Genomic DNA, 20,070 nt, shown 5'->3' with positions numbered 1-20,070 from the left:
ATTTATGCACTTTGCCCCCCGACATGAATGTGCAACGCCCCTTGCCACATATACACATAGTACTATTATTGTTGGTGTATTTGTTGTATTACATTTAAATATCGGCTTTAATGCAATGAATGTGAATCAAACAGGCGACAGGTGGATAAACTTGATGCATAGCTGGAGGGCTGAGTTGAATGTGCAACAAGGATTTAATAACCAAATTGCGTGATGGAAGCTATTTATATGCACACACTCGCACACATACATGCAACTGAGTATGGCGCATGAAGGCGCAGACAGTGTTCATAAATATGCATTGTGAAAGACAGCTTAAGTCACTGTCAGGTGCAGAGATTCAACGACGACAAGCCAAGTCAATGAAAGGGTTTAACCTGCCATGTTTTTTAGCGAAGCATGTGTGTGTTTTAGTATATGTGTGTTTTTATGCACGTCATTGGCCACTTCCTTTGTTAAAGTCGGCAACGAGTCATATTGCCCATTTTATTGTTATTATGACGCTGGTGGTGCTTGATTTTACAAATGATAATGTGCCCGGCAAAACAAAGTGTAAGCGATGGCGTGCGGCTTCAAAGACTTAGCGCCGCTTGACGGTTGGATGCATGCAAGTCAACTCGTTGAAAGGTGTGTCCTGTTGTAATGCAACATATACAAGGTTTAAACATGCATTTTCTGTCATATGTGTATGTGTGTAAGCGTTTACATTTGTAAATATGTAACTACTACTGACTTTTCTGAAACTTAAGCAGTAGCTGCTCGAATAACCGTACTTACTTACACACCTTACTAATGTCTTTGTGCTTTCTTGTAAGGAATATTGTTGAGTTGATTGCTGCTAAAACTTACTGAAAAGTGACTGTGTTTATGTGTCCAAAAGCACATATTTACATTGTATGTCTTGCAGTCACTAGCTTGTCTTTTTGACATGCTTGGGCTTGATTACATTTAATGGTTGTGTTTTCCTGTTTACTACGTTGCAACGAATGTTAAACGGTTTTTGATTGGAAGGCGCTGACAAATTTAAAAACAAATTTTCCAGTTCAAAACTAAATTATGTAAAACACGAACTTGCAGTGCAACACACAACTTTCAAACACACCAATTAAACACTTTGATACATAATATGTATGTATATAATACTGAAATTTAGTTTGGTGTCTCTTGAAACCACTTGGGTATTTTCATACTACTTTTGTTGAAAAATACATTATTATTTATTTTTATATTAAAATTTTCGACTACATTCAACTCATGTAACATACGGATCAATATCATGTGCTTGCCGCATCGACTCTGCTTCCGCACCAACTGCACATGCCATTAACGCATTAACCGCCGTCTCTTCGCCAGCCTTATATATATAACCGTTAGCCTTATCGATGTGATTCCGTAAGCGCAGCAAACTCGCTGTGCTGCGCGCATTGAGCAGTTGAAATGACACCAATGCATAGTCCTCCACCATCGAACAGATTGCTTCGTTTAATTTGCGATACTTCTTCATTGTTGGTGTATCATCGAGTGACTCTAATAAATACTTCAAATCCAATACGTCTGTATAGTAATCTAAATTAAATTGCAATTTTGATTCATGTTTGCGTAGGAGGTCGGCCTTTGAGAGCACATTCACATGCGGTAAGCCCATACGCAGCATCATATTTAAGGCGAGCAGCAATGTTGAAACAAATTTCGTTGGCTCAGAACAGTAGTGTGAGTCAATGAGATTTACTGTAACCAAGTGGTAGCCTTCCTTTTGCAGACGCGCGAATATAGCCGCCATAGCAGTGTGATGTGTGTATAATTCTACTTGTCCCGGGCAGTCAAATAGAAAGTAGTTGCATGTTGCCGCTGCCTTGCGCAACTCTGGTAGAAACCAATCTTCGAGATGTGCTTCTAAAAACTCGGCACAGTACATTAGTGAACCGTTTGGACCTAGGTGATATTGTTCCATAACATCTTCCACTGTGATAAGTTGCATTACATCGATTATTGGCTTATATTCCATATTCTCGTTCGCTGGATCAAGATTGACCACGCCGACTTCACGTCCCAGCTCTTTGTAGAAGTTGTAAGCGTGATGACAATATGTAGTTTTACCAGAACCAGGCGGACCAATGATCAGTTGTCCATAACGTGGATTCACGAATTTCACCGCAGGTGTTTGCAACATTTTCTATCAAAATATTAATAGGGATAATAATTTAGCGCAGCAAATAAGATTGGAAACAGTTTGTTTACAATTTTGTAAACAAATCAAAGTGTCAAAAACAGCTGACAGTCGGTTCCCAATAGGAAGCGTTCCGAAAGTAAATTAGATGGAGGAGACTATTGGAAGTATGATTTATAGATTTGTATTAATTGTTATTATTATTATCACTATTATTATTAATGAAAAGTATATTACAATTAAACCTTAACAATACAAAAAATCAGAATCAGCTTCATAACTTATTAAATAATTGGTACTAAACTAATTGTATTACATTATTACACTTCAAAATAGATGTTTATACATAATATAATTTACATATAAATTTAATAAAGTCTTGAATGTTAGAATGTGTTACATTTGTTAATAATTAACTGAAGGTAGGATTATTTAGTTCTAGGCTGACGTATTCGAATGACTGACAGTTTTTTGTGAGTTAGTCTTTTGTGACCAACCCGAAAACGTATATATAAGATGCACTGTTTCCTGGATATTGTTGAAGATATTGCTGTAGGAAAGATTGGTGGACATCGATAGGGATTTATGTTTTTTTTTTTTGAACTCACTATATTATCAAGAAAAATTTGTTTGTTTTTGATATTAAACAATAAACAAACTTTTTAGAATGGAAGTCAAAATTTCGGACTTTCAATGTGAGAGCTACGACACCTGCCGGCAAGTAGCCAAACTAAGTCTGGCCTTATTTTGTCGTTTTATTTTGAGAATTCTCGGCAGGCAACTCTGCTTCACATAGAATTCAATCAGTCTTCGGCAACACTGCACTGTGGCAAGGCGAATAATTTAATTCACTTTTGTTCGGTCTAATTTTGGTGGTATCAATTCTTTTACAGCAAAATAGTAGCTTAAAAATATAATTTTTCTAACAAAGAGCAGTTTTAGTTTTTATATAGTGCAGTAAATAAAACGAAGTTTAGTGTTTCAAAGGAGCAACAATGGCACAACCTCAAAAGCCAGCGTATCAAAATAGTGAGTTGGCCGGTTATATTTTGCTGAAAAAAAGCATATCAAGCGAAAAAAGTATGAGTCAGTGGGCGCAATCGGTGAATGGGGGGCTATAGCGGGGACAACAACAATATGTTCCGATGAAGCACTATATGTGCTTATATGGGCAAAAATTAATGCAAATACGTTTACGAACATAAAGCGGAAGCAGTGAATTACGTACAACAATTTTATTTGTATGCGAGTGATAAATAGACATATAGCCGGCTTTTGCTACTATAATTTGTCTCCCCTCGCTATCCTTCGACAACAAATGAGCAAATATATACGTGTGTGTATCACTGTGCTTGTGTTTTGTACATTTATGAATATGCCACTTCCTGTTGAGCGCCCGCTGTTCATACAATTTAATTATAGCACATATGTACACATAAACAATGAAATACTTAAATAAACTGTGTTTAATTATTTATCATTGCGCTTTTCACATACAGAATTCATATATGCCACCTTGCCACGCACCCAACGTGGCCAACCTATTGTATTGGGTGGTGATCCTAAAGGTAAGAATTTCCTCTACACTAATGGAAATTCGGTGATTATTAGAAATATTGAGGTGAGTTGACTTACAATTCAGATGCTAGTTTATATATGATGTATTATCATAACGTTTAGATATAATGCTTAGTTTATGTCTGTCTTCTAACAAAAAATACATTTATATCTAGTATAATTTTCATTATATACATACATACGCTTATGTATACTCAAGCTCTTTGCTATTCCGACACCCATCTCAAATTTAGCGCCTATGTGTTTAATGTTTATTTTTGTCTTCTGGCAGCTGCATTCGAATGAAAATTTATTAAACGCTTCGCTGCCAAGCAGAAAAGTGTTCCAACACTGATTCCAATGGTGTTCCCGGTTTCATTTGTTTGTTTCTTCTATTTTTAACAAATTATCTTCATCTGCAGTAAGGCTAAAAGTAAGAATACAGGCAACACAAAGAAAAACAAAACATTTTGGGAAAAGAGTATATGCATATAGTGAATATATATGTACAATTTATTTACATACATATGTACATGTGTATATAAATAAATGTTATTTCAGTAAATCCCACGCACATCGCGGACAAATGCTCATCGCTAGAAGCTTCAAATTTTGTTTAACGAAAAATATTTTTGGCGTAAATAAGTCATATAATGAAAACGGGAAAAATATATGTTTATAATGTATTTATGAAAAAATTATATTAAAAAAGAAAAACACGTTAAATTACCCTTCACAAATACAAACCATACAACAACTTGATTTTTATCATTCAGCTTGTATGGCAGTTATGATATGCTGGTCCGATCTGGAAAAATGTCTCCCAAAACTATAGCCTAACTTTGGAAAATAAACCAAGTTTTTAAAGATATCTGTTCAAAAAAAAAAAGTTTTTCATACAAGAACTTGTTTTCATAAAATTTTCTAGTAAGATTTCTTAATACATACTTTGTTCCTAATGTTAATGTTTCAAATGTTAAATATGTATATCAAAATATTCTATGATAATATACAAAATTCTTTCATTCTACTTTCATGCTTTTCTTCGATTCCTGCACATCGGCTGTTAACATCTTGCAAACAAAAATTGTATACAACAACAAACACATTGTCATCGCTAATTTTTCAACGTTAATTTTATTTGCTCCGATTTGCTGCTCTACAACACATGCACACACATTTATTTTGGCCTAAAATTAAAATGAAATGTGTGGACTGCTTTTGGATGCACACGCAATCATACAACCAACCAATGCCTGTATATACACCAAAAATTGCCGGTCCATTTGTCCAATTCTATCAACCAACAAATTTTCCACTGACAACATTTTATGTTGTTGTTGTTAAATTTTATTTTTGTGTGCTTTTCCTCGAAACTGCTACGGTTATATGCACTGATTGTCGCCGGCAGAATCCAGCCATCGCTGATGTCTACACGGAGCATTCGTGCGCCGTCAATGTGGCCAAATATTCGCCAAGTGGCTTCTACATTGCATCTGGCGGTAAGTACATACAGATAAAATTATAAACACACGTTTCTATATACATAGTATATTTTCATTGTTAGTGTAATGGCAGCTAATGTAATGTGTATTTGTTAGCTTAGTGCAGTTTATGTACATACTAGATGTATGTGCTATAAATATCCACCAAATACCATTTGGTTTGAAAGCATCACAGCCGCATTAATCATTAAACAAAAATAATAAAAGTGGGTTTATAAATGTTGCTAGCAAGTATCCAGTTATATGATTATGTATATCTTTTGTCATTTACTTTATTTTATTGTTTCACAAGCTATTTTTTTACAATTTGCTTTGATATCTGTTACATAGTCTGCTTATACATAATTAATGTGCAACTTCTCTTGGTTAACACCTTATATGGGTTATACTGCTGGCATTTGATTTCATAATTATAATTTTAACACCAAAATACGTGTGTGACTCACGCTTGTATCGGCAAATGTAAGCATATACCTGAATGCTGATAAAAGTTAGATTGAGGAAATATTTTTTTTTGCCATTTTATTATGCCTTCATAGCGTGTAAACGTGCATAGAAGTTAATAAATTATAAATGCTATTGCGATAATGATAAAAAATTAAAATCAGTTTCAATTGTAGCTTTAAACCACATATTTATATCATTATTTCTTTATCTACATATACTAAAAATTTCAATGATTTCCAACAAAAAATGCATATATTGTTGAAATTCACAGTTACTTTTGAATTGTTTGTATGTAAACTCGTTGTTTTGTGTGACTTTTTATCTTAATTTTCGTTGTTGTAGCAGTCGTTACGCTCTCATAAGCACATTTGCTACTTTTGTTCAAATTTTTCAACGCCTAATCATTACCAAGTCAGCCTTTCTCTTCTTGAATTTTGTTGAAAGTATTTAGTATTTTGTTACTACAGCTCTACAAATGATTATTCGCCGATTTAGTGAATGCGATGTCGCTACTATAACTTTAAATAAAATAAAATGCTCATATTGTGCATTTATTTGTGCCGAACTTATGTGCTTCGCTTCAAAATCTATGCAGCTTAATTGCATTGCCTTTATATTTCCATAGCTAGAACTTGCATTACTGCGCTTAACCAGCATAAAACGCTTGCTATTAATGCATACATATAACTTTTGTTGATATCTGTATGTAACAACGTCGCAGCAGCACTTAGACGTCGCCGTTTTGAATCGTAGCACAGAAACAACAGCCACCATTCTTTTGCTGATGATGCTTTCGATTGGCTGCTTTATCTTTGTTGTGCTTCAAACGCTGCTTTTTGTTGATGAGTGAGTCATTGATGCGCAGCTCAGCGGTTGTTGTACCGTTCGTGTTTTATTTATTTAGCTACTTTCTATATATTTTCCCCTCAAAGGTTTACTATGCGCTCAAGCATACAAAGATTTTATTACCTATATTCATTCATAATTTTCTTTTTATTGCAATTTAACAGTTAAGTATTTAGTTAACGTTTTTGTTAAACATAGTTGAGTATGAGAACAAACATTAAAAGCAAAGATAAACAGACAGGGTAGATGAAACACTTGCCCATGCATATATACTTGGAAGCAACTGCACAAGCTTACATACATTATACATAGTCTTCCCGTAATATTTGATTACTGATTAATTATACGTTGGAAAACCCGGAGATGCTATAAAATATTGAACTAATTAGAGTCCCTCAGTTTATAAGATATCGATCTGAAATTTTGCACAGATCCCTTTCTCCCAAAGAAGGTGCTCATTTGTCGAAATCGCCGGTTTTGGACTACTATAGCATATATGTAGCTGTCATACAAACTGAACGTTCAAAATCCAGTCTTTGTATAAAACAATTTCTTATTTAATAAGGTATCTTGACGAAATTTCGCACAGATTATTGTCTAAAATAAGAGCACCATTTCCGAAGAAATTGTTAAGATCGGACCCCGACAACGTATAGCTGTCATATAAACCGATCGTTAAAATGCAAGTTATTCATTTTCCTAGAACTGCAGTTAGAGCTATATTTGGTTTTGTTTGCCGCTTTGAAGAGTAATGCAAGATTAAAGGCCCTAATTGAGCGATAAAAAATATTTTTGCATTTTCGATTATTTTATATACGCGATAACGCAGTTATCAGTGACGCCGTTCTGATAGGTAGATAACAAGCGCATAACTTAATAACAAACAAAAACAAACCTTTACAAAATTTCAAGCGCGCAAGTAATATTAAAAGTAGAATTTTATAAGTTTTATTGTAAATCTAAAAATTTAACCTAACAATAACTAAATTTCTCTTCAAATGAAAAATTTTCATTTTTTCTTTACAGACGCCTCCGGCAAAATACGAATTTGGGATACCGTGAACAAGGAACACATCTTGAAGTGTGAATATCAACCAATTGGCGGTCCAATTAAGGACATCGCCTGGTCGCAAGACAATCAGCGTATTGTTATTGTCGGTGAGGGTCGTGAACGTTTCGGACATGTTTTCATGACTGAAACCGGCACTTCGGTCGGTGAAATTAGCGGTCAATCGAAACCGATCAATTCTTGCGACTTTCGTCCAGCACGCCCCTTCCGTATTGTTACCGGTAAAACAAACAACTGTTTTTTTTATCACTTATACTTTTTTATAATAATTTTTTATACACAGGCAGCGAAGATAACACCATAGGCATCTTCGAGGGTCCACCTTTCAAATTCAAAATGACTAAACAGGAGCATTCGCGTTTCGTACAGGCTGTACGTTATTCACCTAACGGTAAATATTTCGCTTCGGCCGGTTTCGATGGCAAAGTCTTCCTGTACGATGGCGCCAGCTCTGATTTGATTGGCGAATTCGGTAGTCCTGCACATAAGGGTGGCGTCTATGCTGTGGCATGGAAACCCGATAGCACACAATTGCTTACCTGCTCCGGTGATAAGACTTGCCGCTTGTGGAATGTGGAAACACGCGAATTAGTCACCGAGTTCGTAATGGGTACCACCGTTGATGATCAACAAGTTTCTTGCCTGTGGCAAGGCGATCATTTGCTCACCGTATCTTTGTCGGGTAACATTAGCTATTTGAATGTTGAGGACCCGTCGAAGCCGCTGCGTGTGATTAAGGGTCATAATAAGCCAATCACTGTGCTCGGTTTGAGCGATGATCGCAGCACCATCTATACGGGCAGCCACGATGGCGTGGTAACGAACTGGAACTCCGGGAGTGGTGTGAATGACCGCATTGGTGGCGCCGGCCATGGCAATCAGGTAAATTCATGCGTTACAAATATTTGTTGCATTACATTTAATTTATTATTATGTTTTTTTTTTGTTTGCAGATCAACGGCATTGTCGCCTGGGGCGATTTCGTCTACACCTGCGGCATCGATGACAGTCTGCGTCAAATAAGCGTAGAAAGCAACAGCTACACCGACTACGTGGTCAAACTCAATTGCCAACCACGTGGTTTGGCGATTTTCCGTAACGAAAATATAATCGCACTCGCTTGCGTCAAAGAACTGACACTTGTACAGGACAATAAAAAGGTCTTCTCACTACCAATCAAGTATGAGGCAAGCTCGATTTCGGCCAACCCCGAAACATTGGATGTGGCAGTGACCGGCGACGATCACAAGGTGCATGTGTACACGCTGAAGGGCACCACTTTGGAAGAGAAAATCGAGCTGCAGCACTTGGGACCGGTAACCGATTGCTCGTACTCGCCAGACAATAAGTATTTGGTAGCATGCGATGCCAATCGCAAAGTCATACTCTATTCCGTCGAAGAGTATAATGTGAGTAAATGAGTGGATAGGAAATTATGTAACAGCTGCTCATGTCATATTCTTGTTTTAGCTTGCGCACAACAAGGAATGGGGCTTCCACAATGCGCGTGTCAATACAGTGGCTTGGTCACCAAATTCGCTTTTGGTTGCTAGTGGCTCGCTGGATACTACCATTATTATTTGGTCTGTAGCCAATCCGGCCAAGCACACCATCATTAAAAGTATGTATTTATGCTTTAAATTTTGTAAGCCAAGCTAAAATTGTTTTTATTTTTATTGTTTTGCAGATGCTCATCCTCAATCGCAAATTACACGCTTAGTCTGGTTGGACAACAACACTGTGATCTCTACTGGTCAAGATTGCAATACCAAAGTATGGGAAGTTGAAACTATTTAAGTTGAAAACTTAAAATTAAGGAGGAGCGGAAAAACGCAACGACTACTTTAATAGATTATGACTAACCACCACACATTAGCCGCCGTTTGCTTTGTTTACTTTTATAATGTTTTTAAAAAGTATATACTTTAGCAGTAGCAAGTCGTTCAGCGGCTCCAAAGATTTTTCTATGCATTTTTCTACACAAACGCAGCTTTGCTGAATAGTACTACCGTCGTGGGTCCTCAATATCCCGCCGGCAACGCCAACATGTAAACAAATGCGCCCATTTGTAACAACTAACTTATCAGCTGCCAAAAAATGAGCCTACAACATGTATTATTATTTCTGCCACCTCTAATTAAGTTCTATAGTGACAGTCTGTGTTTTTTTTTTTTTGCTAAACGTAGTATGTTTAACAAGCTTGTTGTATTTGTATTAATTTGTACAAGATATTATGTACTTTATTTTCGGAAAAACAGCAATTTACTTACCCCATACTTTGTATGATTGTAGAACCCTTTGGTCTTAACCCTTAGGCAGCCAATCATTTATCATTCAATTATCTTACAATTTACATTATCGTCGTGTAGGAATAAATGTGTAAAATTTCATTTATATAACATCTTTGTAATACATATACAACTATTTATTTTGCATTATAATATTAAAAATTATATTGCGTGAAATTTTGTAAAAATATTGTCGCGCAAGCGTACGCAAACTAAAATAAAGAAAATATTTTGCAAAAAATTAAAGGTTTCTGTTTCAATATTGAAATTGATCAAAAACATTTATTGGATTGGTTTTTAATATTGATTGGTTAGAGCCAGTTATCATCCCGCTTCCCTAGAAGTCATCACATAAAGGCGCGAGAATCACTTTTTAGAGCCAGAGCCAGCTTGCGCCACTAGTTTGATAGGTGGACCTAAGTTACGCAGCGTTGGACCAAAGGTGGACAAGTCCTATGACATCGCAACATAACTATAACTATAACTATAATTTCTCACCCTAATCTATAACAGTAAATTCATAAATACTCGTTGCATACATTTAGGATCATAACATAAGGTGACACATATGAATACGAAAATATTCATGGCAGCGTCTCTCTACTATGTTGAGGTGAATTATATGTTTTTAATTTATTTTTTTTATTTAATAAATTAAAATTGCAATAATATTTATTTTGCCCCACATACTCACATTTACAATTACAAAAATTCGATTTTTAAAATAAAACAAAAAAACATTTTTTTTCAAAATTCATATTTTTATTAAACATGTCTAATTTTATATAAAATTTAAAATATTAAATAAATTTATTTTGTCTTTTTGTGTGTGTTGTTTGTGTATAAAAGTCATTTTCTTTGTATAAAATGTGCCTTTTTAACTTACAGTCTAATTTATATTAAATTTGCGAAGCCTATTTAATGTGTATGTATTATTCAAATACATACATATATACATCTGTAGATGTGTTGTATGGCTGCGTAGATGTACAAATTGATTAACTTTGCTGTCTTTCAATATAATTGCGTGCAATAACAATTGAATTACAATTTTTAAAAAATAATTGTTAGTTTTGAAAAGTATTTAAATAAATAAATTTATATATATGTATATATTTTTTATATAGCAAAATAAAAATAATTTAACTATTTCATTATTATTTTTCTAATTAAACCACATTTGGTTTATTGTCAGAAAAGTGATGAGGATTTCTAACCAAAAAAGCCTCCTATAATGTACATATAATATGCAAGGGATTTTTCTTATTTAAAAAACAAAAACAACAATAAAAAATTAAGATTAATTATTTGAAATTAACAAATTCAGCACATTTAAACAAATTTTTATAATGGAAATGCTACCCTGACTAATTAAATGTCACCACTTGCTCGTATGGCAGCACTGTTTTAAATTTACAGTTTTCCGCTTCCTTTAGCTGTCAAAAGGCGTTACTTGTGCAATGTACTTAGAAAAGTGTTAATTTGTTGTTAAAAGTGAGAAAATATATTTTATTTAATGTGCGGTGTGTATTAAAAAACAATGTGTAGTGTATTAATTGTAAATAAGTGGATATATTATGAAAAGTAGTGAAGAAATAACGCAAATAAGCATGTGTGCCTGCTTCCAGCACAAGCTTTTAGAAGGCGGCACGGCAGAAAGTATAAATTGTTGATTTCTTTGTTAAGAGTGTGTAAAGTGTGTTTTTAACAAATTTATTGTGTGAAATCGAAATTAGATGAAGTGTGTACGTATAGTGTGCATAATGTGTGTCTATTGCTTCATTAAGAAGCATTCTACCATTAAGAAGCAGCAAAACATATTGGCCCAAGTGCTAATTTCTCCGTTCGAAATGTGCAAAAGTGGAGTTTTAGCACATTTACAGAGCATTTTGGTAATTAAAAGTGGTGTATTAAAGTGTTTACAGAAATAATGGGAAAGTTAGTGTATTAATAACCAAATCCACAAGTGTTTTGTAATGCCTTCCGCAAACTGCAAAGCAAATTGGGCGAAAAATGGGTAAGTTCTGCTTTATTATTACTCTCAAGTCTACATAACTTAAATTCTTGTGGAAAGTCTGGCACTAAGCAATATAGTCTATGATTTACTGATATTTGACTATGAAAACCGCAAACATTAAGTAATCTAGCCTATAATTTACTGATATTTGACTTTGAAAACTGCAAACATTTCAACAAACAGCTGTTCGAATGTCAGTGGCGTTACTTATGAAGGTGCTAAGTGATTGCTATTATTTATAAAAATAACTAAAATTTATTACATTAATTTCAATAAAATAATTAAATTAAACGGGTTTCACTAATTATCACAGCCGGGGCTTACGATGGGATTGACGTGAAATCAAAGGTCTTTAAAGGACTTATGTCTAATAGCCGCTTTTTAACTACTAAATAAGCAATAATAATGCTAATAAAATTGTGTCATAATGAACATAGATAGAAATAAGTTAGTAAGTGGTAAAAAAGTGCGCTGAAAAGTGTTACGTGTGTCTAAAGTAGGTGCTGCAAACATTTTTATTAAGGCATATTGGTTGGACTCATATCGGCTCCGCCGCCCAGGCTATTGTTATTGCTGTTAATTTGTTGCCTCACCCCTGGACTGCTTATAGTTGGACTGGGTTCACGTTTTATATGCATACTACCTGCCAATAAGCCGGCAGCACTATCTTCACCATTCGCTGCAGTCGTGGTAGTTGACGCAGATGCTGCCGAAGTTGCGGCAAAACTTAAAGCAGCAGCCGCTGCTGCTGTATTCGTAGCATCTATGACATTATGTAATTGTTGTTGTTGCTGCTGCTGTTGTTGTTGTGCAGCAGCAGCTGCTGCAGCCGCTAAGTGAAATTGATTTGGTAGAAACATATATGCGGAACTCAATTGTGCTGCCGCCACCATTTGCACATCCGCGTCCAAACCAGACGTGCTGCCGCTTGAGGTGGACGTTGTGCCTGCAGCTGACGTGGCAATCGTATTGAGGGGATTCAATTGAAATGGTGCGCTGACAGCAGCGGCAGGTGAGGTGGGTGTCGCGCTGCCGCTGCTTGAATTGCCAGCGCTTGTTGGCGTGGTGACGGTAATGACGGGCGGTGACGCATTAGCCGCTTTAGAGGCACGTTTACGACGCGCTTCCGATTCGCAGGGTGAGGGCGCGCCGGGATGGCGGTAAGAGACATGCTTATGAAAAAATAATATAAAATTGAGATTTGTGAAATTCAATTGAAAAATAATTGGTAATACTTACCTTACGCAAAGCGTCCTTACTGCGCGACACATGCGAGCACACATTACAAGCATAACTGTTGAAGCAGAAATATGCATGATAAACAAAAATATTAACTAACAGCATGAAATGGCTAACTCACCGTACATTCTGATGGGTTTCTAGGTGCACACGCAAGTTGTATTGATTGCTGAGTTGTTTGTGGCATATGAAGCAGGTCGCATACAACTTCGAATTGGACGGTGGTTTCTGCTGTGGAGTTATATTCGGCGCATTGGACGTGTGCGCCGCATGTGTTGAGCCAGTGGGTGGCTTCTCTGACTGTGTAGTCAATAAATTCGTATCGGACTGTGTGTTAGCTTTAAGCTCACTACCGCCGGCGCCCGTTACTGTGGTTGCAGTCGGTGCAACGCTGCGACTACAGCTAGCAAACTGATCGATTTGCTGCTGCAGCTTGGCCACCTGCTCCTCTGCGCTCAAATAAGGCATAGCGTGTGCGTGTTGTTGGTGCTGTTGCTGCAATTGACTCTGCGTCGCACCGCAAGTTGCTGTCGCAGACAAAGACCAGGGTGATTTGTGGCCACTCAAATGAGGTGATTGCAAGGTGGGCGTGTAGTTACCGCCCAATGAGGTCTTCACGCTCAGCGACGGCGTCTGAAGTTGACCATGTAGGTTTTGATGCTGTTGTAGCGGTGATTGACGCTGCTGCTGAAGTGACTGCGGCGCACACGTTGTGCCCAGCAACCCACTTTCGCCGACTGTTGGCGTTTTCCGTAAATTTTCTACAATCTTATCAATACGTTTGATGTCTTTTTGTTGTGGTGAACTCGTTTGTGTATGTGTTAAGGTGTGTTGCATGTGCGCTTGTGATGACGGTACATGTGGCGGTTGATGCGGATAATGTAGATGCGTCATTTGGGGCTGCGCCGTTGATAAGCTCAATGTGCGCTGTTTTTCACCCAAACAAAAACGCTTAGCAGCGCCATAACCAACAGCAGCCTCATCCAACGCGCCAGTAAACACCTGGCCAGTTGATGCATAGTCATCAGCGGCGTATGCTGGCGAAATCTCCTTGGCGGACAAGCTCAGCGCATCCTGATACAAACTGTTGCATTGTTGTTGGTATTTAGCCAGCAACTCATTCGTCTTATTCAGCGCTGTTTGTGAAAAATTTAGTGGCTGCGGCAGCAAGTTTGGATAAAACTGCAAGGATTTGAGAAACAAGCTCTCCAGCGGTGTGGGAAGCTTGCTGCCGAGTAGCGTTGAATTGAATGCGTTCGGCACTGTGGCGGCGGAGAGTAAAGGTAACTGCGCGCTTGGCGGAGGTACGGTGGAGGCTAAAGGTGGTGGCAGCGTAGGCGGTGCCATAGAAGTCGTTGGTACTGCTGGTGGGGAGGGTGGCGTAGGCGGTGTGTCCGACTCTTCTTTACGCAAGGCATCCAAGAAGTCATGCGCGGGCGGTGGGGGCGCCGGTGGTGCTGTTGCAGCGCGTCTATTTGCTTTCTGTAACTTCATAAAATATTTAAAATTAATAAAATTTGTTTGTTAAAATCAATTAGCGCACTCACATTATTTTGCACATCTGCCAGTCCTTTAATGCCTAAAGTCTCTGCCAGATTAAGCAACATCGGTATCTGCTCTTCATACACATTCACCTCACCGGAGTACATGAAGGTGAGCAGCGCCACAATGGCTGCAAACGAAGCGCCGGGTATGATAATAATTGGGTGGCTGGTGGTGTCCAGTGTACGAAAGAGCTCCAGAAAGAAAGTGCTGTGGAAATAAGGCATTAATGGAAGATAGTTTTGCGCTTGATGTTTTTTTTACCTGCATGCGCTGAGCACAACTCTATGCGCACGCAAAGTACGCCCCTCTGCCGAGATGGTGACATCGGTCAGATGCGATTGATCCAACAGCACTGGCAGTGTGCTCAGGAGACTAGTCTGTAAAGAAATGAAGATATATAAATATTAGGACAGTGTGAGACTAACACTTGTTGAGTCATAGCGTCCAATTCCTGTTGAAGGTTCAGAATTAAGTGCTTGTATGGAAAACTTTATCGTTTTTTCTGACATCTTAACCAAATTTGGCTTGTGTTGTTGTCTAAGACAATAGTATAATCTCCAAAGAAATATTTCTGATCGAGTTACTATAACATATAGTTGCCACACAAACTGATCCATCAAAACCAAGTTCTTATGGTATAAGGAACCTTTGTGAAGTGTATTATAGTTTTTTTTTTCAGTCTAGCTTGCCGCGTGGGTCTATAGCGGAAAAATTTAGTCATTGGTGACAATTTTATTTTTAAATAAACCGTTTGAAGTGACACCAGGCTATACATATATGTACAATAGAGCGGGTCTATTTTTTTCTTTACCTAAGGAACTAAGGGACTGAACCCGGTTTCGAGCCAGAAATTTTTGAAGTAAATGAGAGATATGTAGTTGTCTGATCTTACCGATTCCGACAAATGAGCAATAAAATATGAAAATGAACCTACGTATTAAATTTCATATGAATAACTCAAAAGCTGACAAACAAATTTGTATGATCCCTAAAAAATGTCATTCTAAAAATAGCACCGGTTTTAAACTCATAATCTCTTGAGCAAAATTGTTCACAAGGATCCATAGAACATTTCCCCCATATGAGATTTTTCCCTTTTTTAGCTCCCTGAAAATCGACCCGCTCTAATGCATAAATACACAAGCATTAATAGGGAAAAACATTTTTCCAAATAATTGAACGTTTCGTGCAATTGCCAAAATCCAAAGAATTTCTTCCTTACCTACAACCAAAGCACACACAAGCACATACATACGAGTATGTACGTGCACACACACGTGTATATTTATAAATTTCTGTTCGCATTAGCAATGGCGCGGCTTATTTCAATGAGCCGTTAGTTCTACATTTGACATTTCGTTTGTTTTGTTGTCATTTGCATTGAGTTGCATTCATGTTGTTGTTGTAATTAATGTATGCAATTTGTTTTATTTTGCATTCATTTGCTCGTCTGCTTGCCGGCCTGTCAGTTGCCGTTGTCCATATCTCTTCCGGACCCCAATGTGTTCTTGCCTGAAATGTGTGCTGCTTTGTGAAGCGGAAAAGTGCAAGGAATGTTTTATTGACAGCAGGGCGCGTGCGAGTCACATTCGCTGTACCTTTTCTGCTGCGAAGACGATTTTGAGACAATTTTAGAAATTTTATTTTCGTATCTGGACTCTTTCTGGGAATAGTAACATTTTTGCTATTGCTTTGTATACGGAATATCGGAAAGATGGCAGAAAGGCTTTTCTTGGGCGAAGTTTTCTTAATAGGTTCATTCAAGTGAGCATCTTATGAGCTCTCAAAAAAAATTTAATAAACTTGAAGTGTGTATTAAGTTTGCCACGAAATTAGTAAGTGATCAGAGTGTTGAGCTCAGCAAAATTAGCTATGTTATTACCTCAGTTATCGAGATATCGATCTGAAATTTTGAAAAAAAAATTTTCTCCCTAAGAACCAGCACATTTGTCGGAAGCGTAAATATCGGACGACTATAGGCTATAGCTGCCATACAAAATGATCGTTCAAAATCAAGTCCTGGTATGGAAAACTTTTTTATTTGAGAAGATAGCTTCACAAAATTTGGCATGAATTATTATCAACAGCAATACTACCATCTTCAAACGAATTATTTAGATCAGACTACTACAACATATAGCTGTCATACAAACTGAGGGATCAAAACCAAGTTCTTCTATAGAGAACTTTTTTATTTGACAAGATAGCTCCCGAAATTCGGCATAGTTTATTGTCTAAGATAACACTACAATTTCCAAACAAATAGCTTAGATCGGTTGACTATAGCCTATAGCTGTCATATAAACGGACCGATCAAACCCAAGTTGTTGTAAACAATTTTTTATTACTGATTTTTACTATTTTTTTCTTGTTTTTGAATATTTCTATTAACTTATTTACCTGATGATTGTGCCAACGCAAGCAAAATTGCTGTTGATGTTCATGTTGTTGCTGCTGTTCTTGATGGTGTTGCTGCAACTGTTGATGCTGTTGTAATTGTTGCTGTTGCTGTCGTATAGTGGCTGCTGTTGCGGTCGCAGTAACATTTTCCATAATCCAAATGTGGTGCACACGAACACTCAGTTTAAAACAACATAAATTTTGGTTTCTCTGCACACACAAGCACGATTTTTTTTCTTAGATTACTTCCGTAAGTTTTCAATTACTATTTTAATTGTAAAATTGACAATAAATCATTAAGAATTCATGCAAAAATTAGTGCTTTATTTAATTTCGCACTTTTTCTAAATCACACTCGTTCTTCCTAAATCACACACTATTTTTCTTAAACGTTGAACACAGAAAAAAATATTTTATTGCTGTAATTGTAAACAAAAGTCATTTGTAAAAGTAAGCATTTCACACCTTTTGCTATTTGTATTTATGTGCATATTTATGTACATATGTCTGTGTGTGTAATAGTTTTTCTCTCACATTTCATTTGCCTAAATATTCTCTTTTTCTATTTTTTTGGACCAAAACACAAGGCAACACTCTTGTAGTACACAGCGCACACGCTTAGCACACTCAGCACTCGCACGCAACAACATAACGGTAATTGTATGTGTTTGCTGCAGCTCAACGTAATTATCACCGTCGAAATACACTTCAATGAGCGGCAGCACAACACACTCGCAGCAGCAACATCGTCACTGTCGTCGTCGCCTTTCCGCCTGTCGACGTTGTCAGCATTTCGTCTTCGTCAGCAAGGTCTGCATGTCTGTCCGCCATTGGCGTTCACCAGCTGCAGCGTTGTCTGCGTGTGCGTGTCGTTTCAATATGTCACCGATGGCTCATCGCCGTCAACGCAAATTTGTCTCGCGGCTTAACTTTGCGCTAGTGTGTGTATGTATGTATGCGTGCCAAACAAAAATTAGACTTCAAAAAATACACACATAAACAAAGCGCACACTCGCGTACTCATTTTCTTCCTAAATTTGTGTATTGCATTTTAATTGTTGTATTTGTTTTGATAGTTGCTTTGGTCGTTCGCCCATTATTCGTGTTTATTTTGATTGTGGCGTTTTTATTGTTTTAATTTTGGGACACTTGTTTCGAAAACAAACGAAATTGTAAACAAAAATAAACCGATCACAGCGTCGCTTGATGAATGATTTGCCTAAGTGAGCGGTTAGTGAGAGGAGTGGAGAGCTTTGCCAGCAGAGAGCTTTGCCAAAGTACTGTGAAATTAAGTGAGAGTAGAAGAGCGCGGTTGAGGAAAGCTGAGTGTATGTGGAGAAAAAGCGTAGACTTATTTCCTCAGGGTGCAGGTGGTTGAGATGTTCGCTCATAAATGTTACTCATACGCTACGGTTGACGTGAATTTATTGGATATAATCAAACAGCTTTGCAGATATGTTTTTCGTACTAGACAAATGGTGACTTAATGCAGGGCGTGATTTTAATTACGAATATAACATAAATATTTGTATGAATTTGTGATTTTAAAACATAAAAAGCGCTCAATTGCTATATTGTTTATACGAAATGGTAATAATTTTTCTAAAAATGATTTTCTTAAACTTCAAATTATTCTTAAAATATAATTTTTTCTAATTCTTTGTCTTGAAAGTCTGATATAATGTAGTATATATCTTCTAAACGATACATAGTTTAGTCCAAATAACTCTTTAAGCATAGGGGATAACATATTATTTTTGTTTACAACCTGATTAGCTTTACATATATAAACCTAAAAAATCAGGGAACTAGAGGAATCAACAGCCGCAAAAACAAATTTTATACGAATTTTCCTTAAAAGTTGATGTTATGGACACTTTGTTTCACAGCAGACAGCCTTTGTACAAGTTTCGCTCACCTTATGATATCTATAATGACTCTTCTTCTTCTTATTTATTAGCATAGACATCTCTTACGCTGTTATAGCCGAGCTCACAACGATAATGACTCTAAGTGGAGTTAATGATCGCTGCAACATGCTCATCGCGCCAGAGAAGGTTTTAACTTACTTCACGGAGTTCACTTTTTCTATTTAATCCTTTGCTGAAATTAGTTTAAGTCCCACTTGAACAGCTAGAGTCCTCTGCCCGTTGTGATCCGCAGAAATCATATGTACGAATGAAAGAGACCGTTGCATACCTACAAAGCGCCTGAAGCCAGCCACAAATTTACTGAGCCAACTAACATCTCCAGCCGATTCAGGGGAGAGAAAGCGTTTAGATGTTTCCACCTCATCGTCCTCCCCGTAACTTTGATAAGTTATGTCATCCAAAATCTTTAGCCTCACCGCAGGAGCAGCAATGGCACAGTATCCAGTTAGGACACTTATCAATGCGGCCATGTGAACCTTACTAAGAGCTAGTCAACTGTCAACGAACCGCACTTCGTTGAAGTACATCTACTGCTACCTTGTTGGTGGCTGCCACTTCGGCTTGAAAGACTCTACCGCGGTCTGGCAGTCTGAAACAGGATTTTATTGAGAACTTCTGACAGAAGACTCTTCAAAATTCCTCCTAGCATCTCAAGCCGTACATCACAAATAGTACCATGGCATCTACGTGAGGAAATATCATTAATTTACAACAATTTCTTTGAAATTCTCGAACGTCGCATTTCATTGTGCAATCACAAGTACGAAATGGACCAAAATAAATAAGAGGTTACCCAGCCAGCTTGCAGCTTGTTGATCAGCTACTGCGTTGGGATCCCTGGCAAATAGAACCCTTTGCGCTGCCCAATTTAGCAGGCGTCTGCACACCCGCCAGCCAGGCAGCCACACACATACCTGCGGCTGGCCAGCTTTTCAACGCTGGCAATTAAATGAAATTTATTTGAGATTTGCATATTTATTTGCTATAAACTTGTGCACTTCTAGCAACACATTAGTATGTAAATATGTATTTTAGTACTGCTGGTTGTTTATGTTGTCA

At 37.2% G+C, this 20,070-nt stretch overlaps 3 protein-coding genes across 4 annotated transcripts; 1 reads left to right on the top strand and 2 right to left on the bottom strand.

The window, feature by feature from the left end:
- Positions 1-1,213: 1,213 nt before the first annotated feature.
- On the bottom strand, positions 1,214-2,265 carry LOC105227173 (GPN-loop GTPase 2). Its single transcript, XM_011206390.4, has one exon. It carries the CDS (start codon positions 2,168-2,170, stop codon positions 1,253-1,255), a length of 918 nt encoding a protein of 305 aa, XP_011204692.2. The 5' UTR covers positions 2,171-2,265; the 3' UTR covers positions 1,214-1,252.
- A 693-nt stretch (positions 2,266-2,958) lies between these two features.
- On the top strand, positions 2,959-10,125 carry LOC105227175 (actin-interacting protein 1). The gene is made up of 8 exons (XM_011206391.4): positions 2,959-3,196; positions 3,667-3,788; positions 5,136-5,226; positions 7,549-7,812; positions 7,875-8,473; positions 8,545-9,000; positions 9,062-9,212; positions 9,279-10,125. Exons 1-8 carry the CDS (start codon positions 3,163-3,165, stop codon positions 9,386-9,388), a joined length of 1,827 nt encoding a protein of 608 aa, XP_011204693.1. The 5' UTR covers positions 2,959-3,162; the 3' UTR covers positions 9,389-10,125.
- A 495-nt stretch (positions 10,126-10,620) lies between these two features.
- Positions 10,621-18,832, bottom strand: LOC105227176 (B-cell lymphoma 6 protein homolog). Of its 2 annotated transcripts, none has more exons than XM_011206392.4 (6): positions 17,081-18,832; positions 14,942-15,057; positions 14,683-14,887; positions 13,257-14,623; positions 13,136-13,190; positions 10,621-13,068 (listed from the first exon to the last, which is right to left on the bottom strand). In XM_011206392.4, the coding sequence occupies exons 1-6, from the start codon at positions 17,231-17,233 to the stop codon at positions 12,415-12,417; spliced, it is 2,550 nt and encodes an 849-aa protein (XP_011204694.2). In that variant the 5' UTR covers positions 17,234-18,832; the 3' UTR covers positions 10,621-12,414. The 2 variants fall into 2 exon arrangements, with proteins under 2 accessions (XP_011204694.2, XP_029406466.2); XM_029550606.2 differs by having other exon boundaries at positions 13,257-14,617.
- Positions 18,833-20,070: the final 1,238 nt, after the last annotated feature.

Source organism: Bactrocera dorsalis, chromosome 5 (assembly GCF_023373825.1).
Source record: "Bactrocera dorsalis isolate Fly_Bdor chromosome 5, ASM2337382v1, whole genome shotgun sequence".
Classification (NCBI taxonomy): Eukaryota; Metazoa; Arthropoda; class Insecta; order Diptera; family Tephritidae; genus Bactrocera; species Bactrocera dorsalis.
This window is presented reverse-complemented; position numbering and strand designations above follow the sequence as displayed.